General features: G+C 34.5%; 4 protein-coding genes and 1 non-coding gene across 12 annotated transcripts; all 5 read left to right on the forward strand.

The window, feature by feature from the left end:
• Positions 1-1,851: 1,851 nt before the first annotated feature.
• On the forward strand, positions 1,852-2,060 carry LOC111441293. Its single transcript, XR_002710136.1, has one exon. It is a non-coding gene; the product is annotated as a Plant small nucleolar RNA U3 (small nucleolar RNA).
• A 4,058-nt stretch (positions 2,061-6,118) lies between these two features.
• Positions 6,119-8,385, forward strand: LOC111434674. 2 transcript variants are annotated; one of them, XM_023072157.1, is made up of 3 exons: positions 6,119-6,298; positions 6,402-6,459; positions 7,698-8,385. In XM_023072157.1, the coding sequence occupies exon 3, from the start codon at positions 7,746-7,748 to the stop codon at positions 8,172-8,174; it is 429 nt and encodes a 142-aa protein (XP_022927925.1). In that variant the 5' UTR covers positions 6,119-6,298; positions 6,402-6,459; positions 7,698-7,745; the 3' UTR covers positions 8,175-8,385. The 2 variants fall into 2 exon arrangements, with proteins under 2 accessions (XP_022927925.1, XP_022927916.1); XM_023072148.1 differs by having other exon boundaries at positions 6,120-6,459.
• Positions 8,386-11,371: 2,986 nt separating this feature from the next.
• On the forward strand, positions 11,372-15,661 carry LOC111434571 (beta-glucosidase 12-like). The gene is made up of 11 exons (XM_023072006.1): positions 11,372-11,715; positions 11,800-11,869; positions 13,028-13,086; positions 13,187-13,262; positions 13,350-13,427; positions 13,505-13,592; positions 13,676-13,931; positions 14,018-14,133; positions 14,787-15,139; positions 15,215-15,323; positions 15,405-15,661. Exons 1-11 carry the CDS (start codon positions 11,566-11,568, stop codon positions 15,571-15,573), a joined length of 1,524 nt encoding a protein of 507 aa, XP_022927774.1. The 5' UTR covers positions 11,372-11,565; the 3' UTR covers positions 15,574-15,661.
• A 384-nt stretch (positions 15,662-16,045) lies between these two features.
• On the forward strand, positions 16,046-19,873 carry LOC111434526 (pentatricopeptide repeat-containing protein At3g62890-like). 3 transcript variants are annotated; one of them, XR_002708965.1, is made up of 3 exons: positions 16,046-16,802; positions 17,276-18,746; positions 19,384-19,873. XR_002708965.1 is itself a non-coding variant. In XM_023071953.1 (3 exons), the coding sequence occupies exons 1-2, from the start codon at positions 16,149-16,151 to the stop codon at positions 18,470-18,472; spliced, it is 1,851 nt and encodes a 616-aa protein (XP_022927721.1). In that variant the 5' UTR covers positions 16,046-16,148; the 3' UTR covers positions 18,473-18,520; positions 18,733-18,927. The 3 variants fall into 3 exon arrangements, 2 of the variants coding, with proteins under 2 accessions (XP_022927721.1, XP_022927711.1); XM_023071953.1 differs by lacking the exon at positions 19,384-19,873 and having other exon boundaries at positions 17,276-18,520; positions 18,733-18,927; XM_023071943.1 differs by lacking the exon at positions 19,384-19,873 and having other exon boundaries at positions 17,276-18,927.
• Positions 19,874-20,485: 612 nt separating this feature from the next.
• On the forward strand, positions 20,486-24,003 carry LOC111434541 (ETHYLENE INSENSITIVE 3-like 3 protein). Of its 5 annotated transcripts, none has more exons than XM_023071986.1 (3): positions 20,486-20,926; positions 21,366-23,238; positions 23,319-24,003. In XM_023071986.1, exon 2 carries the CDS (start codon positions 21,391-21,393, stop codon positions 23,185-23,187), a length of 1,797 nt encoding a protein of 598 aa, XP_022927754.1. In that variant the 5' UTR covers positions 20,486-20,926; positions 21,366-21,390; the 3' UTR covers positions 23,188-23,238; positions 23,319-24,003. The 5 variants fall into 5 exon arrangements, with proteins under 5 accessions (XP_022927754.1, XP_022927731.1, XP_022927763.1 ...); XM_023071963.1 differs by having other exon boundaries at positions 23,331-24,003; XM_023071995.1 differs by having other exon boundaries at positions 21,366-23,187; positions 23,331-24,003.
• Positions 24,004-27,080: the final 3,077 nt, after the last annotated feature.

A 27,080-nucleotide genomic window follows, 5' to 3' on the forward strand; every position in this document is an offset into this window, starting at 1 on the left:
TTTTTTTTTTTTTTTTTTCTCTCATTGCATTTAGGGATTTAGTTGAATGAGGTTTGGATTTCTGCTACTAAAAGTGTGAGAAGATGAGAAAGATGGAAGCTAATTTTTTTCTTTTTTGTCGAAGATTTTAATTGCTTTGGTTAGTTTTTGGTTTATGCTCGTAAGGTGTTTGATGAATGTCTCTGAGACTTAAAAACTTTTTGTTTGGATCTGAATGTTGAGTGATTGTTTTTGTGTTCTAATGGGTTTGGATTTTTGATAGTGCATTACTGTTAGTGTCGGAGGATACGAACGATGGGAGTATGTCTTTTTGGTGAGTTTTTGGTTTATGCTTGTAAGGTGTTCGACGATATGTCTCTGAAGCGAGTCCTAAAAGTTCTTTCATTTGTTTACTTTTGGGTGTTATTTTTCTGAATGTGTGTTGGCATTGATAGAATATCCCCCAAAATATGGGAGGTTTTGAACTAGATTCAACCATTCTCTCAAACCAAACCTTGATTTGCCAGTGTTCATCTAGTAATGTTCATATAATTATAGATGGTGAGCACACTTGGCCGACCTCAGAGCGAGGCAAGCTGGGAACGGGCATCCTTCCCTACCATTAGACCTTGAATGTTATTCTTTATCCTAAGCTTTGGATGAACGGCCTATGGACAATAGAACGAACAATAGAATCGTACCTTTTGTTCATACACACATCAATTATCAAATGTTATGGTCTAATCATGAGGGTAGTATTTTATTATGGTGTCATACCCCAAGTTTTTATGAATTCCTTCTTTGTTACCGGGCTCAACTCCAAAGATATAATGTCTCAAAACGAGGAGGCCATTGTGAGATCTCACATCAGTTTGAGATAGGAACGAAGTATTCCTTATAAAGGTATCTACGGTGAGGCTGATTGCAATAAGTAATGAGGGAAAAACAGACAATATCTACCGGAGGTTATCTTGGGCAGTTACAAATTGTATAGATTTAGACACCGAGTAGTGCACCAACGGGAGTGGATTGTTCTCTTTACAACGGTAAAGAAAGTCTTAGGTTTGATTATTATTTCTCTTTTAACTATTGGAGTTCTTGCCATATTATTTTATTATCGTTGGTCTGGTCTATGCAATCTTATGTCGACGATAAAAAAGATTGTCTTTCACTATGTGAACGGAAGTTGATGGTAGAGATTTTCAAGTTGTATAGTGCTAAGCAGCGCATTAGTATGATATTTGCTCAACACACTTGAATGCATGAGAATTTGCATAACGGTCAAGGGAAGATTAAGCTCGGGTTCTAAACGCTCAATTTTAATTGTTTGTGTAATGAAACTCTGAACTTTCAATTTTGTATCTAATAAATTTGTAAAATTAAAAAATATTGAATAGGTAAAAAAAAAAACATATTAAACACGCCAATAAAAATTAAGTCTGAACTTTTGAATACTCAATTGAAAAATTACTTTTGAAAATCACTCGATTAAATAGACAAAAATGTGTAATTTAATTTCGTTTTTTTAAGCAAATATGATAAAAAAAAAATTTGTTAGAAATTTAGCGAAAAGAAAAAATTAATTTATCATTGTTAATACTATTAGCTAAATTATTGCATAATAATATTGACCTAAAATGACATTAATTTTATTTTTAAAAATAGAGAACAATTTTTATTTTTTTTTTAATAAAAGATGTATTTTTTTTTAATAAAAGATGTATTTTTTTTTTATAAATGATAAATAATATAGATATATTAGAGACAGCCGCCAGATTACTTCTAGACCTAAATCAAAGTAGTCATATCCCACATCGGGAAGTGTCACCTTGGATTAATAGTATTTAAACGAGGAGAGGAAGCTGATAGGGCACGACCTTACTTGAACAGGATCTGTTCTATAGGTTGTACAACTGTGTCCTTGAGTTCTAAGGAGACAAGAACCAAAGTCTGGTGGATGAACCACTGCCCTGCAACTAGAGCGTGATTAACGGCTCAACAGGCTTCGGTCTTGCGGCTGTAGAGGATCGTTCTTGGCCGACTCGTTCGGCTGGGATGGTCGCATGGCGGTCTGACAGACTCAAAAACCTTTTTTTTTTTTGGGATTTTCTGCTACGATAAGATAAGATAAAGAGTTTTTGTTGGAGATTTTGATTGCTTTGGTTAGTTTTTGGTTTATGCTTGTAAGGTGTTTTGATTGTTTTGGTTAGTTTTTGTTTTGTACTATTGGTAAGATGGAGGATCTGGATCTTGAGTCGAGCTTCAGGTGGGGTTGTTTTTGTGTTCCAATTGGTGGGATACTCTTGTTTTGTACCCCAAAAGATGGGGTTTGGGTGTCTGGTAGTGCATTGCTGTTGTGTGAGAAGATACGAAGGATGGTCGTCTGTGTTTTGTTGAGTTTTTTGTTTATGCTTGCAAGGTGTTCGATGATATGTCTCTATGAGCGAGTCCTAAAAGTTCTTTCATTTGTTTTTGCTTTGGGGCCAGAAGCTATGCGAAGAAACTAGATAGACTGGCCATGATTGACATGACATCTTTGTATGGAGTGAAAGCTAGAGCTGCTGGGGGGCGAAGGAAGGAACTGGAGTTTGGGTTGGAGGTAGGAAGATTGGACCCGTTGGAGTTTCGGTTGGAGAGGAGAATAAAACATTCGTTGTAAGAGTGATTAAGGGTGTGGCAACCTCTCCTTAGTGGACACGTTTTAAAACCGTGATGATAATATGTAACGTACCAAAGTTGACAATGTCTTTTAGGGGTAGACTTGGGTTGTTACAAATGTATCAGAGCCAAACACCAGACAGTGTGCCAGCAAGGAAATGCGTTTTAAAACCGTAAGGTTGATAGCGATACGTAACTGATCAAAACGGACAATATCTGGTAGTAGGGTGAACTTGGATTGTTACATGTAGCTATTGTAAGCATCCTTGTCGGATAGCTGATAAAGATGTGTGACAACTTTTAAGAAGGGAGACTAAGGAAGCTCTCCCTAGTGAAGAAGTTGCAGAAGAGCATTGGTTCGCCCCGAGCCCACCCGAGGTAGAACCGAGTTCATTTTCTACGGCCATTGGCCAGTCGTTGGAGCAACACAGTCCGACCCTCTCTCGGATTCGTGAGAATTTCTTGTTTTATCAAGTTATTTGGTTACAGTAGAACTCAGGTGGAAGAGAATCCTACCATTGAATTAGATTTTGGGGACAGGATTGGTTGTTAGATTTGTTCTGCAAACACTTTTGTTAAATTCTGTGACTTTGATAGTGACATTTCTACGAACAAATTTTTAGTATTCATATTCGAAAGCAGAACGATTATGTGACACTGTTCTAATTCAGCGAACAAGTTAGCCATGTAAAAATAGAACTTTGTAGATAATTCGAACGTATGACCAAGTCTTGAGTCACGTTTGGTAGAAAATGTTTTTATAAAACGTGAGCACGGAAATGTGTTGAAAACCGTTTGAAAGAAAGCAACGTTATAGTCTAAAAGTGAATAAACAACAATCGTGCTTTGATGATAGTATATAACCCGAATAGGGAGAATTGACTAGTCACATCTCCTTATAGTACATTTTGGGGCATTTTATTTGGACGAGTGTCGCATGATTTTGGTGAACGGTCATGCACCCCATATTGACATGCCATGAACAGCAAAGACCTAACTACATATGGTAGCAAGTAAAAGAGGTTCGGAAAAGGACAACACGCTTTGGACAAGTATGACTGGAACATCTAACACTCGACCACATGCAACATACTTTGGCTAAACATGACCGTGACACCATATATACTACTGTGAATTATTAAAACAATTCCCTTCTTTTTCTATAAAATTTCACGGCAACAAAGTGATATATGTTCAGCAAACATGAAAGTGATACACATAGAGTCGGTATATATAAAAGTCAGGTACATCTATACAGGAAAGCATTACATACCTACCGAGACCTAGAGTGCATAAAAGTGATACACGTCTCAAAGAAAAGAAAAGAACAAAACCCAACGGATTAAGTTTCAGGTCTTATTATAGTAAGTTAGTATAAGCCGTTTACACGTGATTGCATAGCCAAACCCTAAAAGTGAAGTCGCCTTTTCCAAAACTTTTTTTAGGTAAAAACAAACGACATATAAGGCGAGTGACTAAGGTTGTTTACTAGCTTTCCTATTACACGTTTTGCACCGTTTTCATTGAAAACCCTAATAAATAATATGAGCGTTTTTAAAGAAAATGCTCTCTCTCATAGCTGTTTTCACGAGCTTTCAACAGCTTTTAACGTATATGCAGAAGCAACCTCAATCAATCTAAATTAAAAAAAAAAATCAAACGACTTTTAAATTCTTGTAAAATAAACCAATATGAGCATAGTTCATCTGATATAAAATACATGAACACGACTAAGAGGTCAGAGACTCAAATCTCTACTGTACGTGCTACAGCAAAAATCGCTGATAGGTTAATATAGACTTTTTAGTAGCAATAATATCAAAGAAATAATATCTGCAGCCGTATATTATAATTTACATATTATTTAATTTTGTCAGAGAATAATTAAATGAAGCCAAAAAAATAATTTTCGTTATGGGTATAATGAAAAAAAAAAAATATATAAATATAATAAAATATTATAAATAATTATTTTTAATAAAATTATGGAGGCTTGCTTTGCTTTGCTGGCCCTAGTGCCCCAAGATCAGATGACCGTTGTGTCTTAACTTTGGTTCAATCTCAGCCACACATAATATTTTAATGTATAATATAGTTTTTTTATTTTTATTTTTAAATATATATTTTTTTTAATTTAACAATATTTGAATTATGACCTCGATGTATATATCAATTATTATTGGGTCGAGTTTTGACATTTTTTAGACTCGACTAAATTATTCGAGTTGTCAAATAATAAACTCGACCCAACCTAACCCAATCATGCAAAGTTTTGAATTGGTTCGGGTTATTTGAGTCGCTTATCTAAAATTAAATATTAGTTTGTAAAATATTTATTTATTTATTTTTAAATATTTAATTAAAATTTTTGAACGGGGAATAAATTATCATAATTAAAATTAAATATATATAAAATACGATACAATAAGCAATTTTTTTAATTAATAATAAATTTAGATTGATTAATTCAACGAACTCGTTAATCTAAGTTCATAACTAAATTCAGACTGTATGGATTGAATTGGATTAATCGAGTTTTTTGGATCATTAAGTTTTTAGAATACTCTTAATAGGTTCGATCTCCATTCTTGAGAGATCACTCGTAGTCCCAAATGTTGAATTGATAAAATAAATAATCGAAAAAATTATAAATTTCTATTATTGTTTCCGATAATAAAAATATTTTGAAATAGAATAAAAACACGACCTTCTATTTGTAGTATATATATATATATATATATATATATTATATAAAGCAATTCTAGAGTGATTCTTAGTCAATTGCTTTAGAAAAATTATTATTAACCAATTTAATTATTTCAAAAAGTTTTTTTTTTCTGCCAAATATGAGATTTAAAATAAATATTTTTTATATTCGAAATTAATCGATAAAAAAAATCAAAATGTTTCATCTTAAAATATAGTTTAATGAATAATAATAATAAAAAAACAACAATTACGGTAAAATTCAATGATTCAATTTAGTTGTATCCCCCGGATAGTTATATGCTGTAAGCCATTATTGTTACTTTATTGCTTGCATCATATATAACACCAATCAACTCCCGTTTTCTAAAACTTTCGTCTTGAACCGGAGCTGGAAGCTCGAGTATACGTCGCTTGACCGTAAACGACGCAAAAACGAATTGACTTAACTCACTTGTTACTAGGAAATGAGTGCCGCACAATCGTAAGTTCGCTGCAATCAAAAGTGCGATTGTGACGAGTTCGTAGTTCAGAATTTTTTAATGGTAAAAATATATATTAAATATTAAAAAAAAAAAAACAAACAAATCAACTTGAATATAGTGGAATGGATTATAACATAAATAAAATAGAGAAATAAATAATTATATTTTGAAAATGGAAGATGGGGGAATTTAATAGAATGGTCCTTGAATTATTAGAAATTTACAAAAGTGACCCTGCAATTTGAAGTGTTCTTACACGGACACGCCTACGAATACAATGGACTTTTGCTCCAAATTCTTCACATTCTATCAACAAATATCTCTTTCGATTCACAGCGCTTCTCTCTCTCTCTCTCTCTCTCTCTGTTCATATGGGCAGGTCTTTAAGTTGCCTTCCCCACTGTTTCCCATATCCCAATCCTTCTTAAATCCTTGTTTCGTTTTTCAATTTCCTCTTCAGATCATTGCTTGTATGCCTCTCAAATCCTCCACTTTTTTTCTGCTCTTCAATCCACCAACGCCCTCATGAATAATCCTTCTCTGTTTTTGTGATTTTCTTTTCGTTTTCTGCAGATTCACTCACTGTAATGCCTTCTTTCCATTGATTCGTATGGCCTTCGTTTCTTATCAGGTTTCTTTTATTTCTCTGCTTTTTCTTCGCTCTGAACTTCAATTTGTTTGTCGATCAACTCTTCTTATTGCTCTAATCTTGCTTTCTGTCTTTCCGATTCTGCTGGGTTTTGTTGGATCTTGTTTGTCTCTGTTGTTGCGGGATTTTGTTGTTCTTATTCGCTTTTGTTATCGATTCTGATATTTGTTTGTTTTGTGAGAATCTTGTTGCTTCGAATTGGGGGTTTTCCTTTTTCTGATTGAGATTTGTTTATCTTTGTGGTTCTGTTCAAGAACTGAAGAGATTTTCAGAACTTTTTGATTTTCCCCTTCGTAGTTCTTCTGAATGCTCTGATTGCTTGCTATGTCTTTTTTTACTTAGTTTTGCATTTGATTCAGCTATTTCTTCACTCTACGGAAGTCATTTTTGTGTTCTGCTAGCTTACGTTACTCAACTGAAGTTCAAGAACTTTGTCCAAATTTCTCCCACTTGAGTGCACAAGTAAAATAAACATCCTCTATGAACTTCGATTTTGCTTTCAACTAAACTACCATCGAACCCAAAAGCTTAAGTTTCTAGGTTAGAGTATATGGAGGATTCGAACCTTAAAACTTTTCGAAGGTAAGTAGTGTCTTGACCGATCGAGTTATACTCATATCAACTCGGTTAGAACATATTTAACCTATAGTTGGGAGGACATGGTATTGTAGGGAATTAAAATTAAGAGTGCACAACATTGAACCTGAAATCTTTATGTCTTGACTGATTGAGCTATACGCATATCGACTCGGTTAGAACATGTTTAACCTACAATTGGGAGGACATGGTATTATAGGGATTTAAACTTAAGAGCGCACAACATTGAAGCTGAAATCTTAAGTTCATAGGTTAGAGTATATTTGATCTTGTATCGTACCCTTAATGTTCGTCTACATGTAGACTTCGATATTAATTTGAATTCGAAGCCTAGCATGAGACTCATACTCCGATACTATGTTAAATCATTGTAGATATATATTGTTTCATGTTTACGGTTCATGATTTAAGACGGAAGAACTTATGATGAAGCCTCATAAATTTCATCTCAGTTCTAGAGAATTCAAGCATCTTTATCTTTGTGTTTATAAAGATGTGGTTTGGTTGATATATAACTATCATCTGGTTACGATGTTCGAGCTTGTTGCGTTTATTTACTAAATGAGTGTCGTATCGTAAGAGAATTGAAATTGTTTCCTATGTAAATGTTTTATGCTTGGCAGTGGCCATCTGTTGCGTGATTTTTTTCGTTCTTGGAGTTCTTAAAGAGGATGGGTAGAGGTCGAGGAAAGGGGAGGAAGTTGACCGTTACAAATCACGACGATGCTGGAAGTGGTGAGGAAGAGAAGATTCCTGCGCAAAAGCGAAGGGGAAGGCCACAAAAGCCATTGAAGGACGAGATCGACGAGGAAGAAGCTGAAAAGATGGAAGACGACGACATTGAGAACGTGAAAGGCAATGAAATTGTGAGCAAGGAGATGAAAAGCAGCAGCAGCCCAGCTGCAGCAACAGAGAATGGGAAAAGGAGGAGAAGAAGCTCACAAGTGAAAGAAAAGCTCGATCCAGTCAAAGATGAAAATGGAGACGGAACACGATCAAGCACTGATGAATCAACCAGATCGAATGGATTTCGCCACAACGGAAGCAGGAGAAAAAGCAAGCCCCGTCGAGCTGCCGAAGCAGGCGTTAACTGCAAGTAAAACAACTCTGAAAGAATCTGGTTTTTCAAGGTAGAAAATGAGGCATAGTGAGTGAGTGGTCTTCCAGATTACACCATATTTTGTGTTCTCAATCTCTTCTTCTCTTCATATAACTATTTCCCATCATCATCATTCCTTTGTTATTTCTATAAAAAAAATGTTGAATTCAGGATTCACTCTGCTGGTTTTAATATTCTTTTCTTCTTCTTCTGTTCTTCTGTTCTTCTCTTCTTTTCCATTACAACATGATCTAACTAAGAACCAATATTCTTTAATGTCTTCATTTCTTCTTCATTTGATCTGTTATCACTGGTAAAAAAAGCTTCAATTCTGTTCAAATTAGGGTTCTTGAGAAGGGTTGAAGAACTGAAGCATGATGAGAGTGTTGAATAAAGTGAGGGTTGATGATGCTCAAAAGATGTGGTTTGGTTGCCTTTTCTTTCTGAGATGTTATTATGTCTGAGAATATAAACATTTTTCTTAATGTCTTCATGGTGGAAAAGTGATTGTGTTTATTAAAATGTGAAATGGCCCTCCCAAACCTACGCGTGTAAGATACACTAAGCTACTCGGTTCTTCGTGAGGTGATGACGTGTGATATAAAAAAGCTTTACTTCATTCTTGAAATCTCAAGATTACCCATTTGGGTATTCGTATTTTAAAATATTTATTAGATCGTATCGTATACCTTTGTATTAGCTAAGTTCACGAGTTGGAGATAAGCAAACTCGAACAGTTGGTATCTGCTATTGGGCAAACTATCGCCTTTCAGGGTTTCGACTTATTCTACCATAGAAGACGACGATAGTGAATCGAAAGAATGGAGTGCTATCATATACCTTTGTATCGGCTAAATTCACGAGATGGAGATAAACGAACTCGAATAGCTGACATTCGTTATATGGCAACGACTGATTCTACCATAAACGCCAACACATAATAACTCCTTCAAAAGGACAAAAAAAAAAATTAGGGATGAAATTATATTGTGAAATTTTAGATACCAAAATAATAATAATAATAATTTTTGTAGAGTTGCTATTAATTATGTGCCATCATTTATCGGCTATAAAAGCCAAACGGCTTGGCTTTTGTCATAGAAAGCATTGCACGCAGCCCTAAGATAGAGTGCGGCTGGAAGCATTGTGTCATCATCGGCTAAAGGTTGGCGTCGTTCGGGTTTTGATTTCTCCTCACCCTTCCTTTCGACGCCGCAACAACATCATCTTTTACTATCACTAGAAATTGTCACCGTTGCTAGAAAATGCACAAACGAGGGAGGAGAAGACGTGATCCATGTTAGTTGAACACGACTCTCCACAATGGTATGATATTGTCCACTTTGAGTATAAGCTCTCGTGGCTTTACTTTGAACTTCCCAAAGACTCGTACCAATAGAGATAGTATTATTTGATTATAAACTCATGATAATTCTTAAATTAGCCGTGGGACTTTCATCCAACAATCCACAATTAGTTTTGATCGGTTCAAAAATCGATTTTGGTTCAACACCGACTCAACTAAGAAGACATGATTCCAAGTGAGCTAATTGATGCGACCAGACCTCAAACTAGAATACAATGGGATATCACACCTGTGTATATATATATATTTGTATGTATGCGTATATGTATGTATATATATATATATATATATAAAAGTTGACTGAACACTGTGTCTATTTCAACTTTATCCGTCACTCGTGTCGTGTAGTGTAGCAAGACTAACAAGTGGTGAACTAAATTTATGAATGAGCAACTATTTCATGGCTAATGTAGCAGATTCCATGAGAGGTCATTCGGAAGAGCTCCGTATAGTTCGATTTTAGGGCGTAACATTGTGGTTGTTCCCTCGACGGACCGAAAAAAAACAAGTGAAATAGGCATCTTCCATTCATATCGATTTGAGTTTTTCTGCACCATATTTAGATCTGCCTCTTCTTCGATTCGAAATTCCCAGCAAATCCTTGGCTCCTCGAATAAAATGAGATATCACACCTGGAATATATTATATATATAACAAGATTGATCATGTCAAGCTTCTACATACAACCTAAACTATATAAAATTGCAAAGAAACTTAGTCATTGGCTAAAGGAAGCACAAATGCTCTCCTACTGTATTTTCCAAGTCTCTTGCAAATACAACGCTATATATAGACTTAAAATGAAACTATTAAAGGTCAATAGCAGTAAAATTCATACTTAATAGCTATAATTAACCATGATGTAATTGTAACCTAAAATAAATATAGAAATACAATAACTCTAAATTACACTAAACTGTAATCCGCCCAAAATTTATAACATGATATATATATATATATATATATAAAGTTTTTATTTATTAGAAGCTACCAACTCGAGTTGAATTAGATTAGTATTATTATTATTATTTTGTAATTTCGTTAAATTCTTAAAATTAAATAATTACTTAAACGTGTAAATTAATCCAATTATATTTAAAAAATGACGTGAGCATACATAATTTTGTCTTGAACGATACAGATAAGTCGGCCAATGGTTTCTCTCTTCCTCCTTTTCTAAATTTTTTTATTTATAAATTCAAATATATATATATATATATATATATTAGGGTTTTGTTTCTTAATTATTGTTTGGACTTGGTCAAAGGTCAATAATATAAATTAAATGAAATTGAGGACTTAAAAGCAAATTCCAAAATAGAAACAACCAGAAGAATTTCAAACTTTATAATAATTAAATATTAAAATACTAAAAATTTACTCAAGCTAGAAAAGGGTTTCTTATTTTCCTTTCTAAAGAGAAAATTTGGAAATAATTTGAATTCGAAAAGTTTAGCAAAATCGGTGAAAGTTTGGTGTCCACCACCGACAACTATATCTTTTAGATCAAAATATATCTCGGGTGGTGGAAAACTGATACCAAGTAAGAGACTTTTACGTAATTTTAGTGAATGATCCTATAGTCGTCCAATTAACATCAAACTTGGTAAGCTTTCATCTTTCACATCTACAGACTTTATGGTCTTGTGGAACGTTCGTCTGGTGTCCAATTGATGTCAAATTTGACAAGCTTTCAACTTTTACATGTACAGACTTAACTCGAGCTGCGTGTCAAACACCCTTCAAGTCGTAATCTAAACGACGACACAAAACCCATCTATAGATGAGATATTTATCCATTTAGGTCAAAAAAAATTAAAAAGATTAAAAAAATTAAAAAAAAGGGTTTCCCACTAAATTTAGACATCATCAGTGGGTTTGTCTGGTTTTTGTCGTTGTCGAAAGCAAAGAACAAAGACAAGGCTGTCAAAAGTGGAATCCTTCAACTTTGATCATTGGTTCTTCTTCCCCGTTATAAAGCTGTCTTTTTTGTGGTGGGTTTTATGTGTAAAACAAAACCCTAGCCATGGGAAAACTCGTTCTTCTCGTTCTTCGTGTTCTTGTTCTTGTTCTTGTTCGTGCTAGTGGAAACCCTAGCCATGGCGTTGAGTTCACCTTGAATAGAAGTTGTTTCCCACACGGGTTCGTATTTGGGACAGCTTCGTCCGCTTACCAAGTGAGTTTGAGCTAATGATTTGCTGGCATTGTTTGAGTGTTCGAGTTGTTTGTTTGTTTGTTTAATTTGTTGTTTGATTCTTAGTATGAAGGTGCTGCTAATACAGATGGTCGAGGGCCGAGTATTTGGGATACGTTCACACATAAATACCCAGGTCTTGTTTTTTCTCGATAATTTTTCAATGTGATCGTCGTAATCTTATCCCGTTCTAACTTTAAATATTCTTTATTTTCGTTTAGAGGGTATGGAGTTTCGTAGACTCGTCTTTTCATATTTTGATAACGTCTCCTTGTAAGGTGAAACCCGTCATTCCTTTTCTCTTTCGAGTCACTTTCGTTTCATCAATTTTATCCATGTCTTCCTTTTCTTTAGAAAAAAATGAACATATGAAAATTTGAATTTCCCACCTCCGTAAATAAAAAAATTTATATTAAATAATTACAAAATTAAAAATATTGATTTTTTAGAATATATTCGTTCCAAATATAAAAGTTAAAAAGTATTCATAAACTATATAGTTTTTGTATAGATCTCGACATGAGATCAGTCAAAGTCAAAGAAATCTTATTTTCTAATATTCTATATAAGAGACGAATTCAAATTTGAAACATTATTTTATATATAAAAAAAAAACGTTTGAAATTAAGAATCATTATGAATTGTCCAAGTGGACTCATTTAAGTCAATACAAAAAAATACGTGGGACCACTGAATTGATGTGACCTCGATCCTCTATAATTACATCTTTCTTCCTAAATCAGTGTCATATTTTCTTGATGAACTAGCTGAACTTATATGATGTGATGTGTATCCTTTCGTGTCATGCTCGATCCTTAATCCGGGTTCATATAGTTGATAATCACTAGGTTCAGATTGATCCAAGCCAATGAATTTGATGGGTCTTTGTAGGCCCTAGCTTATTTGACCCGTCATGGGTCAACCCATAACATTAGCCCCATCGACAGTCCAATTCCTATAGTAGTCGAATTAGTGCGTTCTTGATTTGAGTAATCTCTAGAAATGCACGTGGTGAGAATAGTTAACCATTCCATATCGTGCTCAGTCATCGATCACAACAATCAAGGTGCCTTAATTTACTAGACTCGAATTGATCTGAGCCCGTGCATTTAATGAACCCCGAGCCTATTTGACTAGTCTATAGTCAACCCATAAAAACTCTAACACGAGTCACTCATTCTATTAAAAAAACATTTAACCGAAAAATTATTTTTTATTTTATTATTTTTTTTTTTATAGGTTACTAATCATTTTTCATAAATAATATATTAATACATATTGGGATTAATGGCAGGCAAAATTAAAGATGGGAGTAGTGGAGATATAGCCAATGATGCATACCATCGCTATAAGGTAAAGTGCACGTGACCATAAAAAAAAAAAATAATAATAATAATAATAATTAATTAGCTAATTAATTAATTAATTAATTAATTATCTTATGGTTTAACAGGAAGATGTCGGGATTATGAAGAAGATGAATTTAGATGCTTATAGATTTTCAATTTCTTGGTCTAGAATCCTCCCAAGTATGTCTTTTTTTATAAAATAAATATTACTCGATTAGCGTTTTTTGACTCAACCCATACCTGATTATGACCGTTTTATTCCGACAGAAGGAAAGCTTAGCGGAGGAGTAAACCGTAAAGGAATTCAGTACTACAACAACCTCATAAACGAGCTTTTAGCTAAAGGTTCTCGGGTCATTCCACTTCTAGTACCTTTCGTGATGATAAAAGTGATTTTAACCCGTTATAGCTACGAAATACAGGAATCGAGCCTTATGTTACACTCTTTCATTGGGATCTTCCCCAAGCTTTAGAAGACGAATACGGTGGTTTCTTGAGCCCTCGTATCGTGTAAGTCACAATTTTTTCAATTTTTTTTAAAAGAATATAATGTTATTTAAATAATTATAGCGAATGATTTAAACTTAAAAAAGGGATGATTTTAAAGACTACGTGGAAGTTTGCTTCAAAGAGTTCGGGAATCGAGTGAAGCATTGGATCAGCTTGAACGAGCCGTGGTCTTACAGCATGGGCGGATATGCGTTGGGCATATTTGCCCCAAATCGCTGCTCGTGGTGGCAGAACCTGAGTTGCAGCGGCGGCGACGCTGCTACTGAGCCGTATCGGGTGGCTCACTATCAAATTCTTGCTCATGCCGCCGCCGTCCAGCTTTATCGGGAAAAATATCAGGTCTTATATTTTGTTATATATATATATATATATATATATAAATAAATAAATATTATATTAATATTTATAATTAAAATTATATGCAGAAATCTCAGAAGGGTTTGATAGGAATAACGTTAGTGTCACACTGGTTTGTTCCTGTTTCAAATGCAAGAAAACAGCGCAAAGCTGCTTATAGAGCTCTTGATTTCATGCTTGGCTGGTAAGATTATTATTATTATTATTATTATTTTAAATAATTAAATTAATAAAAATATTTATAATCTTTCTAATTTGCTTTAAAATATTTTTTAAATTTAATAATACACTTTAATTTTTTTAAAATATAAAAAAGTAAAAATCTTATAGAAAACGTTAATATTTGTTTTTAAATATTAAAAATACTTTTAAAATTTTTTTAAAACAATTTGAGGATATTAATGTTAAAAAAGAATTAAAATATTTTTTAAATTAAAAAAATTAAATATATTTTTAAAATTTAAGAATATTATTGAAATTAATTGAGAAATAAATGGCAAAAATCAGGGATATTATAATTAATTTAATTTTTTTAGACTTTGATTGTTATTTTATTTGCATTTTTTAAATTTATTTTTTTATTCTAAGCTTCCTCCAATGTTGAATTTTGTTTTGTTTTATTTTATTTGTCATATTTTGCAATTTATAATTTAAAAAATATGACACGACTATTTGCAATAATTAATTTGACATTTGGGTTGTCATTATATATGTCACCCATTTATATACTATAATCATTGAATCATATATATATATATATATAAATCATTGCCCCGATTCTCGAAAAAACAAAAACGTCATAATAACATTATTATTAAATTTGTTCTTGAAATGCAGGTTCATGAATCCATTGACGTTTGGAGATTATCCAAAGAGCATGAAATCCCTCGTAGGGATGAGACTCCCAAACTTCACAAAAGAACAATCCGAGTTAGTGAAAGGGTCGTTCGATTTTCTTGGATTCAACTACTACACTACCAATTACGCCCAATACACTCCACCCCCCAACGCTAATCGTGCAACCTACTTCTCCGATGCTCGTACCATTCTCTCAACCAAGCGCAACGGAGTTCCCATCGGCCCAATCGCCGCTTCCCCTTGGCTCGCAGTTTACCCTAGAGGCATTCACGATGCGCTTCTATATATAAAAGCAAAGTACAACAATCCCGTCATCTACATCACAGAAAACGGTACGTTAACGACGGGCTTTTCACATAAGTTTTGCTTAAGATAAGAACTACATCCGAAATGCTTTTATTTTGTAGGAGTGGACGAGTTTAACAATGTCACTCTCTCCCTAAAGGAAGCACTTATAGACAACTTTAGAATCGTTTACCATCGAGCTCATCTCTATTTCCTACACAAAGCCATCGAGTAAGCCTTTCTCAGCTCAAATCTCTCTCATTTTTCCCGTTTCTATACCATCGCTAACAAAAATGGTGCAAATTTGTGAAGGGATGGCTCGAGAGTCAAAGGGTATTTTGCTTGGTCGTTGTTGGATAACTTCGAATGGTCGGATGGCTATACGGTCAGATTTGGCATCACCTTTGTTGACTATAAAGATGGGATGAAAAGATACCCTAAAAAGTCAGCTCACTGGTTCGAGACTTTCCTCAAACGCTAGAGCTGCTGACTATGGTTGCTACTCTTTTAGTGAAGAAGATGAGCTATTAACCGCTCAAAAAGTTTTCTAATAATTTCATTCCTCAACATGCTCGATCATCAAAATATCGATGTTGATAAAATGGAGCTCTGAAAAACTCGAAAGATGTGTCGAGACACTAAATATATATTTATATATCTAATTATTTAAAAATTCTTTAATATTTTTTTATATAACTAATTATTTAAAAATTTTAAGTTGGTTAACTATTTTATTTTATTTTTATCTAATTTATAAAAAAATATTAAAGAATTTTTTTAATAAATAATAATAATATATTATTATTAAAAAATAATAAAAAATACACTCTAGATCATGTATTATCAATTAAATATATTTATTAATTATATAAATTGTAAAATAAAAGTAAAAAAAACATATGTATATTAAATACCTTAATATTGCCAATAAGAAATCATATTTATTTAGAACGTCAAAACAATATTGAACGCAACATGGCGAAATGCAGGGCCGCCATTGCTGCTCTTAGGGGACTGTTCTTCAAGCTTCTTCGGTGAGTCCCTGCCTTTACAAAAATGATACGATACGATTTCACCTCTAAGCTCTTCTTTTTGCTCGATTTCTGCAAATCAATCCACCAAATCAAACAAACCCATGCTCAACTGATCACTACTGGTCTTGTTCTACACCCAATTGCCACTAATAAACTCCTCAAACTTCTTTCCTTCTCAAGATTTGCTTCCATTTCTTATGCCCAAATGGTGTTCGATCATTTTCCCCAACCAGATCTCTTCCTCTATAACACCATCATCAAAGCCCACGCGCTTTCGGCCACTTCCTCTGCAGATTCCTTCACAAGGTTTCGTTCTCTGATCCGCGATGGAAGGTTAGTGCCCAATCAGTATTCTTTTGCATTTGCCTTCAAGGGGTGTGGCAATGCTGTTGGGGTTTTGGAAGGGGAGCAAGTTCGTGCTCATGCTGTTAAACTTGGTTTGGAGAATAATTTGTTTGTGATGAATGCGTTGATTGGGATGTATGTGAATTTGGGGGTTGTTGGGGATGCTAGAAAGGTGTTTGATTGGAGCACAATTAGAGATATGTACTCGTGGAATATCATGCTTAGTGGGTATGCGAAATTGGGGAAAATGGATGATGCTCGGGAACTGTTTGATGAAATGCCTGAAAGAGATGTTGTGTCGTGGACAACAATGATTGCTGGATGTGTCCAGGTAATTTGATAAGAACACAACTGCATTCATTTTTATTTTTTTAAAATCTTTTTAATTAAAAGGATAAGTTATAATTCTGTCTTTTCACTTCGGATTTCTGTCTTGACCAATTGAGATATGTTCATGTTGGAGTTTGTGGCTGTAAATTAGTCGTGAAACTAGATAAAATAGAACCACAGTATAGGAACTTGATGGTCACAATGTTTGGGATTTTAGCAAACCATTAACGTTCTATGATTTTAATCACTTCTTGGGACAGTAATACTATGCTACCTACGGTATACGCTATGCCATAATGAGAAGCCATTTTTACTGTCTTTGCGGACAGAAGCATGTTTCTGTCTGGTTTCCTCAAACATGCCTCTGCGGGGAAATCAAATGGTAAGCAATTACTCAGTGTAATATGAGTTGGGTTTAGTTCTAGCAGGGATATTTATGCTTCATAAAGGCTGAAATGTGATCTTCATCCGTAGGTTGGTCATTTCATGGAGGCTTTGGATATCTTCCACAAGATGCTGCAAAAAGGGGTGGGCCCAAATGAGTACACGTTGGCCAGTGCCCTTGCAGCCTGTGCTAATCTTGTGGCGTTGGACCAAGGAAGATGGATGCATGTTTATATTCGAAAGAATGAGATACCGTTGAATGATCGGTTGCTAGCCGGACTCATTGACATGTATGTAAAATGTGGAGAGTTAGAGTTTGCCTCGAAGCTTTTCAACAGTGAACGGATGTCGATTCGGAAGGTTTGGCCCTGGAATGCCATGATTGGTGGGTTTGCAATGCATGGGAAATCTAAGGAAGCAATTGAGCTTTTTGAACAAATGAAGGTAGAAAAAGTATCTCCCAACAAAGTTACATTTGTTGCTTTGTTAAATGCTTGCAGTCATGGGAATAGAGTTGAAGAAGGAAGAGGCTACTTCGAATCAATGGCTGGTCGCTTTGGAGTCGAGCCTGAGTTAGAGCATTATGGATGCATGGTGGATCTACTGGGACGTTCGGGACGCTTGAAAGAAGCCGAAGAGATCATATCAAGTATGCCTTTGGCACCAGATGTAGCTATCTGGGGCGCATTGCTTAGTGCTTGCAAAACCCATAAGGATATTGAAATGGGAGAGAGAATTGGGAAAATTGTTAGAGAGCTGGATTCTGACCATCTGGGTTGCCATGTTTTATTAGCAAATATGTATTCCTTGACTGGGAATTGGAATGAAGCCAGGACATTAAGGGAGAAGATTGCAGTAAGTGGGAAAAAGAAGACTCCTGGTTGCAGCTCCATCGAGTTGAACGGGACGTTCCATCAATTTCTTGTAGGTGATCGGTCCCATCCTCAAACTAAAGAGCTGTATATGTTCTTGGATGAGATGACCACCAAGTTGAAGATGGCTGGTTACATCCCTGAATCCGGAGAAGTTTTGCTGGATATCGATGACAATGAGGACAGAGAAACAGCTCTGTTGAAGCACAGTGAGAAGTTGGCTATTGCCTTTGGGTTGATGAACACCGCACCTAAAACTCCAATTCGCATTGTGAAGAACTTGAGAGTATGTGGAGATTGTCATCTAGCTATAAAGTTCATTTCCAAGGTATACGATAGGGAGATTGTTGTAAGGGACAGAATTAGATATCACCACTTTAAAGATGGAGCTTGTTCGTGCAACGATTACTGGTAGCGTTTGTTGTTTATCTGCTAATCTGCATAGCTACACCTTCAAACTCTGGTGATCTGGGCGGTTTTCCTCTCGACGATGAAGCCTATCCCCCATCGTCTCATTGGCCGACCTTAACCCCGGTTATTTTGAGATCTTATTTAGTATTCAGAATTTGCCTCGATTTGGTACCACTCTCGCGGCCCGCACCAAAACCGTGCTTTACCCCTAGATGTCCAGTCAAGCCATTTCCCTTTTTCTTGGGGATCAAACTCCAGGGAAAGCCTTCATCGTTCAGGTACATAAACTCTCAACTTCATTGCCAATATTTGAATAGAAACTCATTTTTCATATTTGTTCATGTGAATTAGCTTAGCATTTAAAGGATCTAGCATTGTTAGAAGATTTCTGCTACCTCTTTGAGATTACATGATAAGCTTTCTTAATATATTCATCATCGCTTCATCTTGTTGCCTTCTCTTCTCTTGCTACAAATTTCTTTTTTTTTTTTTCATGGCTGTACAAGTTGCTTAGGGAACTTGAATGTAACGCCCGCTCCTCAGGAAGCCCGTTTCACTGTCGTTATTACTGAGACTGATCAATTTTACAAAAAAATGTTTTATATCTAAACCACCGTCATTAAGTTTCAAAATAAGACAAAACTAGATGAGTATAGCTGACAACTTCAAAGTCTTTCCAGTATATCTTACGTTTTACATGCAATAGGTTATTCATAGTTTTTGGTCTGGATCGAGTCCTTGGTCCAACCATTACCTTGACACTAGGCTCATCTATTAGGGTCACTCTATCCTTATTAAGGTGTTCTAGCTAACATGTTTTCTCTGATGACTCTGTTTATGCTTATTACAAATTTTGGACTCGTATGTATGACTCGCTCTTGATTAAATATGACGTGTCTACTAAATTCTCTGAAGAAGCACACAACTCGACGTTTTCTTATTCTACCATTAATATCTCAAGTCTGAGACAATGCATCGTACAAATCCCTTCAATCCATCCACCGCCGGAAAACATTTAAGGTATTATATCCTATGAAAAGGCTGAGTTCAAATCTTCCCTTGGTCTCTACTCCTCCCTCATCCTATTTAAATAGAATTACGATAAAACGTTTTTTTTAATGAAAGAACTTGATCAACCTGTTCTCTTATATTTGTGAACGTATGGACTAGTTTGCATGCAATTCAACCATCATTATGGCACAAATCGAATGGTATTCACTAGCGCCTCACCCTATGGTTGAAAGGAAGTATTCCTTTTACTCCATCCACTTTTCTACTTTTATGCAATTGTGATAAAGGTGATAAATTGTACCTTCGTTGTTGAGTTTTATCACATAATAAGTTTGGGTTGTTTAGTAAAGTTCATTTTAAGAAATTGAGACCATTCCTAATTCCATTACTCTTATTGTAATTGTTTTATAAGCTTTTTACTAGAAGAAGATTATGATTAGTGCTTTTCGCGTCTTAAAAATAGTTTGAGTTAAATAGACAATGTGGTCATGTCGTACAGGGATGTTAGGCTATTAGGTGCCAAATTCATATTCTAAGTCTCGACTCAAATATTGAATTAAATTATTTGTTAGGACTGTGCTTGACCATCTATTCCCTCAAAGGTTCAATTCTCCACTTCGCATTTATTTATTGTAATGAAGTTATTATCGTTGAAAAGGGATAGGGATAAGGACAGTCTCCAAATTAAAATGAAATTTGAAAGTCAATTACTAATTTAACCTCGTCAAATCACATTTTAAATTCACAAATTAATGTTTATATATTCTTAAAAAACACAAACACCCACTAAATATGAAAATTATTTTCTTATTTTCATTTACATGTTATTATTACTATAAAATGATTAGATCATGTAATGCAGTACACCTGGAATTCATTCAGGGCACTAAATAATTTACCAGTCTGAGTGTGACGTGTTCTACTTTTTTTTTTTTACCATAAAACCAATTTTAGGTTTTATAATTTTTTTTTTTTTTGTTCTTCCCAATGTGATTGTTGATTTGATGAAAAAGCTTGAGAATTTGGGTTCTTCGAGAGTTAAAAGAAAATGAAGAAAAAAAAAAACAAGTTGGCAACTTAATCGCAGCTCCTTGACCATTCATCCATATCTGGCTGCGTAGAATCTCTCTCTCGCTCCTCCCTTTTTCGTTCATTTGATCTATTTACTTCTTTTTGTTCTAAAACCCCTTTTCGTTTTGTTCTTCCCCACTCCCTTTCTCTCTCCATTTGCATCCGATTTCCAGTAATTCTGTAGCCTTTTCGTCTTTAATCCCTCTTTTTCACGTCTTATTCCATTTCTTTTGCGCCCATCTGCTCGTTGTCGCCTTCTTTCCAGCATTCAAGGGCTTATGAGACCCTATTGTTCTCGTTAATCCATTTTCGCTTTCTGGGGTTTCGATTTCTATGTCTGTTCATCCTTAGGTTTCGCTATTGGACTCGATATTTGGTAAGATTTTGAACTTTCCCACTTGCCCTGTGATTCAATCGGTCTGTTTTCCTGTTTATTCCTGAGTATGTTGAGAATTTGTTGGATTTCTTTATCTGGGTCGTGTTGATTTGGCTGTAATTTGATGGAAATTCTAATCTGCTGACTGTTGAGATTTGGGAAGTTCTTGTTTCGCGATTTTTGTTTTTCATCTCTGTAATAGTTTAATCTTTTTGTTCGTTTTGATCTTTTGAGGCTGCTGGAGATATCGATTGATGTGATTAAAGGGTCTTTCTGATTGATGGATATTTGATTCTGCTAATTGAGATGCGTTTATGGATTGAAATTTTGTAAGCTGAGATTATTACCATCGGCTTAGGTTTGTAGGAGAATGCTTATTGAATCGATATAGCTAATGAAATTCTGAATTTGTTGCGTTCTTTCTGTGATCTCTTACTAGCAGTAAAACAGATATCTGATCTTAAATGGAGAATCTTATGATGGTCGATGATGCGTTGGGAGATTGTTCGGATATGGAAGTTGATGATATAAGGTGTGACAATATTGCAGAGAAAGATGTTAGTGATGAAGAAATCGAACCCGAGGATTTGGAGAAGCGTATGTGGAAGGATAGGATCAAGCTTAAAAGGATTAAGGAACGACAGAAGATTGCGGCACAACAGGCTGCGGAGAAGCAGAAGCCAAAGCATACGTCTGACCAGGCTCGGAGGAAGAAGATGTCTAGAGCTCAAGATGGGATTCTCAAGTACATGTTAAAACTTATGGAAGTATGTAAAGCTCGGGGATTTGTATATGGCATTATTCCAGAAAAGGGGAAACCGGTTAGCGGTGCTTCTGATAACATTCGAGCGTGGTGGAAAGAAAAGGTTAAATTTGATAAGAACGGGCCGGCTGCCATAGCCAAGTATGAAGCAGAATGTCTTGCCAAGGGAGAGACAGATGGAAATGGAAATAGGAATTCGCAGAGCGTTCTTCAAGATCTTCAGGATGCGACACTCGGGTCTCTTTTGTCTTCGTTGATGCAACATTGTGATCCCCCTCAACGGAAGTACCCTTTAGAAAAAGGGGTCCCTCCACCTTGGTGGCCCTCTGGAAATGAAGCTTGGTGGGAAAAACTCGGGCTATCTCATGGCGTTAGTCCTCCTTATAAGAAGCCACATGATTTGAAGAAGATGTGGAAGGTCGGGGTCTTAACGGCTGTGATAAAGCATATGTCTCCTGATATTGCAAAGATAAGGAGGCATGTACGTCAGTCGAAGTGCTTACAAGACAAGATGACAGCAAAGGAGAGTGCAATATGGTTGGGAGTTTTAAGCCGAGAGGAATCTCTAATTCGACAACCGAGCAGCGATAATGGGGCATCTGAAATTACAGAGACACCGGTTGGTGGTCGTGGTGGAAAGCAAGCTGCCATTAGCAGTGACAGTGACTATGATGTTGATCTTGCAGATGATGGTGGGTCAGTTTCTCGTAAAGACGACAGGAGGAATCGATTGGTGGATGCCGAGCCATCCAGTAATCTACGCAACAATGCTCCTCAACCTGCTCAAGTAAAGGAGCAAGGTGAACAGCATCGGAGAAAAAGACATCGTGGTGGCAGGTCAAAACCTGCCGATGAAACACCGAACGAGGAAGAATTAAACGTCGAGCCAAGAAATACTCATCTAGATATAAATCATTCTGATGTACCATTAGGTAGACATGAAATTCCAGGAAACCTACCAGAAAAGGATACTGTCACAGCTTTGAGGCCACTGGAGAAAGATATGGATGTCCGATCAGACGTACCAGCTCCCCAGTTCGACATGTTCTCCACGAGTGCCACGGATAATATCAACATAATTTCCACACAGAGCATGTATGTTGATGGAAGGCCTTTGTTGTATCCCGTAATGCAGAATGTCGACATGCAACAGGAAAGCGCTTACGATATTTATAATCCACCAGTGGAATATAATTCCAACTATGATGTACAGCATCCTCAATTTGTTAACGAGCCTCAATTGAGATCGGAGGAAGGAGCACACGTGCCAACACAAAATAGAAACGACGAGACGATTGGAGGAGATTTCAACTATATAAAAGAAACGTTCGACAACAAACAAGATAGGCCTGTTGACTCACAGTTTGGATCACCAATCAATAGTCTCTCATTAGATTATGGAGCATTTAACAGTCCGTTCCATCTTGGAATCGACGTTTCAAGCTCGTTCGATGACTTCTTGGTTGACGACGATTTGATCCAATACTTCGGAGCTTAGGTTTGCTAATTCTGTATATTCTGAGCCTTGGATTCTACAAAATGCTTCCTTGTAATGTGCCATTCCTCCTGTTGTAGTTTGCTTTTGTCTGAAGTAATTCTATTAAAACTGATGCTTCAATTCTAATAAAGTTTCTATGCCAGGGATTGACTGCAAGAACGCAGCTCATCGACATCTACGCTCAACGGGGTTCTTTTACCCGATCAGCTGAGAAACGTTCCTGTTTGGTCTTATCTAATGCCATCAGGACTGTAGGTCATATGATTTTGCAAGTAAAATGACTACTTTCTATGCATAATGTTCGTCTTTTTCGGTATATTGGTCGATTTGCAGGAGAATTCATGGCATTATTCTCATGTTCTGGTAGATCATATGTTAAAAACAGCATCATTGTCTTATACTGATTAGCATCTCTGGTTGTTCAATTCTCTAAAGCCTTTTTGTATGATCCATTTGTCAATCTTTCGTATATCCTTTCGTAATGGATCCAGCTCTTGAACTCTTCTAGTCTCGTCCGAGTTTCACCCGAATGCATTTCCTTTCGTAACGGATTTGAAAAACGTCTAGTTTTCTCTGTTTTAGTCAATGGTCTCTTTATTCACCTAACTACTTTTCCATCTCTATTTCATCAAGAGAATCGAGGTGATTTATTTAAACTCATTGTTATATTTGATGAGAATATGACTGTCAAAGGTGTGTGCAGTTGTACCAAAGCAACTGCCGGGGTTGGGGTCGGGGTCGGGGTCAGTGTCGGGGCCGGAGCTGATTTCATACCATCTGCATCTGGTAACATCTATCATCTCCCTTACTTCTAAACTTTCTATATCGCAAAGTTAAACTAGCTAGTTTTGATCCCGTTTAGGTGTTACTTGTAGATCACATGTTTTGTCACATAAACGCTTTATTTTTTGTGCTTCTCTTCGAAAAATAGGGAAGAAATCAGCAGAGGAATTCATCTTCTGATGAAAGTGATATATATATTTAAGCTTTCTCGTGGGGTATATATATTTGCAAGTGACTAAACATATCGAGTTTATATGGGTTATGAGTAGAAGGTTCGAATCTTCATCCGACCTTTAAGCTTTCTCGTGGTGTTCTCTTTTCAAATTAGGGATATATAGGGGAGAAACTTGAATAGGTTGTCGAATCAAAATCGATTGACCTAATAAGTACTGACTCAATTAGTATTGAGCGAATCCATTATCTTTTTGAAATTTAATGGATCATAACATTACATATGTTATATCTGTTGAGTTATGCTCATATTGGTTGAGATCGATATTAATTATATTGTTTGCCCAATTTATATTAATCTAGAAACTATATCTTCATTTGTGACATTTTAAAAATCACCAACTATCCAAATAAATTTCTAATTTCTTTTATTTCAATAATCTAAGTCAAATGGTTTTTTTAATTTTTGTATTGTCCATGGGATATTTACCTAGCAAATAATATATTTTAAAAGTCAAAATATCATTTGGGTGTTGACTTTAAACAGATTCATTTTGTTTTGAAATTTTCAAAAATATATATTATCATTTATTTTTAGTGAATTTAAAATATATGTATGATATTTTAAAAAATAATATTTGTCAAAAAAGTTTTTGGAAATTATTAAAAATAAAATCTATTTAAATTTTAGGCTAAAAAAATAAATTTTTTGAATCAACTCGAAGAGTTGGTGACCCGAACAACTCGATCCAACCCTCTATTTTTTAGTTGGGTTAGATTGGATTGTCGGGTTTTTTTAATTATTTTTTTTAAAATTAATTTATGCACCATTTTACATTAATAATCAAAATCTCATAAAACTTAAATATCAAATATTTATCATTCACAACACATCACTAACCTAAGTTACAAATCTTAAAAAATAGGATAGGATTAGATAGTAACCCTATTTTCGGATTAGTCGGTGACCCAACAAACAAATATGTCAACCTACACCACCGACCCAAAATTTTCAATTTTTCAAAAATTCAACCAAAATCAAATCGAAAATAGTCTAATCCAACCTAACTTATATATTTGAGTTAGATAGTCTAGATTCATTGAATTCTCGAGTTATATGAACACTTCCAAAAGTTTTCATATATGGTCGATTACGTTCTTATTTAGGTAATAAATAATATAAGGAGCATACAATTTTTTTTTATTTATATTAAAGATTGTGACAACATGACAAATCTTAAATTTGAATTTTAAAGAAATTAGAAACGTGACAATTATTGTTTTTTCTTTTCCTAATTTCTAATAAATTTCATTTTCTATAATTCATAAGAAATAGAAACTTTTTATTTTAGTTTTTATTTTGTGAAAGATACAAATATTAGTTTAATTTGTGAAATACACCTCGGATTTTGACTTCTTAAAAATAATATTTTCTTTTTGTCCTCTCTTACGTGGAGCTCTCTCAATCGCCCAATGATTTTCACACGTGGCATGATTTGTGCATGCTAAATTACCACGTGGCAACTTCAAATTACTTCATAACTTGCATGATATTTTTATCATCTCTGACGTGGAGCTCTCTTAGTCACCCAACTACCTGTCATGTACGTATGTCATTTTATATTGACGTGGCCACGTCAAATTATTTGATGATTTTTTAATAATTTTTTTAGCTTCTTTGAAATGTAGGCATAGACTTTTTTTTTTTTTGGTTATAAAAATTAATATTTTCTTAAAAATAACAAAAAAAATTAACCCATTATTTATTAAAAATTATTATATGTTAAATATATTTTAGTAAAAAAATAGTTCGATTATTATTTTAAAAGTTAATAATTTAAATCAAACAAAAATAGCATTTTATCTCATAATTTTTTAATGTATAAAAAAATTTTAAATAGAAAATACTAAGAAAATAGTAACCAATCATTGTTTTATTTATTATTTATTTATATTTTTAGTATGTAGCCAATCATTATTGAAATAATAATAATAAATATAAAAATATGAGAGAATATTGTTTGGGAGTTGATGTTGATGGTTAAAATAAATAAATAAATAAATAGTGGAATTTATTTATTTTGCTTTCCCCACCAATTAAAATCTCTCTCTCCTCTCTCTCTCTCTCTCTTCAATTACTCTGAAGAAGAAGCCCTTTCCTCCTCCGTCCACTCGCCGTCGCCGCTCAATCTCCGCCGTGGCGACCGCCATTAAGGTCTTAGATTTGCCACAAAAGGATGGTCCATCAACCTCCTCCACCGCTACCCTAACATGAAGGTGACCTTTATTTTCGTGTTCTAATTTGTTTTGATGATGCATACGTCGTGTCACTTAAAAATGTACATTAAAATTTCAGACGACATTTCATTTTAAATTTTATTTTAAAAAATTTAAAATTATTAGAGTATAATTTTCTTTTTTTTCTTTTTTCTTCTCTATATTTTTCTTTATTTATTTTTGTTATTTTGGTGTTAACGTAAATAATTATAAATCACTAAAGATAGAAACTTTATAATATAATTTGATACGATTATTTATTTATTTGAATTCTAAGTAACACAAACATCAAACTTTAGGTTATAATTGAAGGTTTTGAAAGGGATTTATTTATTTGGTGAAGCTATGATGGGTCCCATAGACATTGATTTACATATTTCTTCTTGACGTGGAGCTCTCTTAGTCACCCATCCATTGCATGCGTGTCATTTTGTGCCACGTGGCAATCATAAATATATTTTATTTGTCCGCTTGATATTTTGTGCTTCTAGAAGCTACCACGGCCGTACCAATTTTTTTTTCTTTTCCTAATTTATTAAATTAATTGAATTATATTTAAATTACCACATTTTTTATTTTAAATAAATTATAAATATTATTTTAATTTCAATAAAAGAAAATAATTATATAAAAAAGGTAAAAAATACTTAAAAAAGAAAATG

This window comes from Cucurbita moschata, unplaced genomic scaffold (assembly GCF_002738365.1).
Source record: "Cucurbita moschata cultivar Rifu unplaced genomic scaffold, Cmos_1.0 Cmo_Scf00003, whole genome shotgun sequence".
NCBI lineage: Eukaryota > Viridiplantae > Streptophyta > Magnoliopsida > Cucurbitales > Cucurbitaceae > Cucurbita > Cucurbita moschata.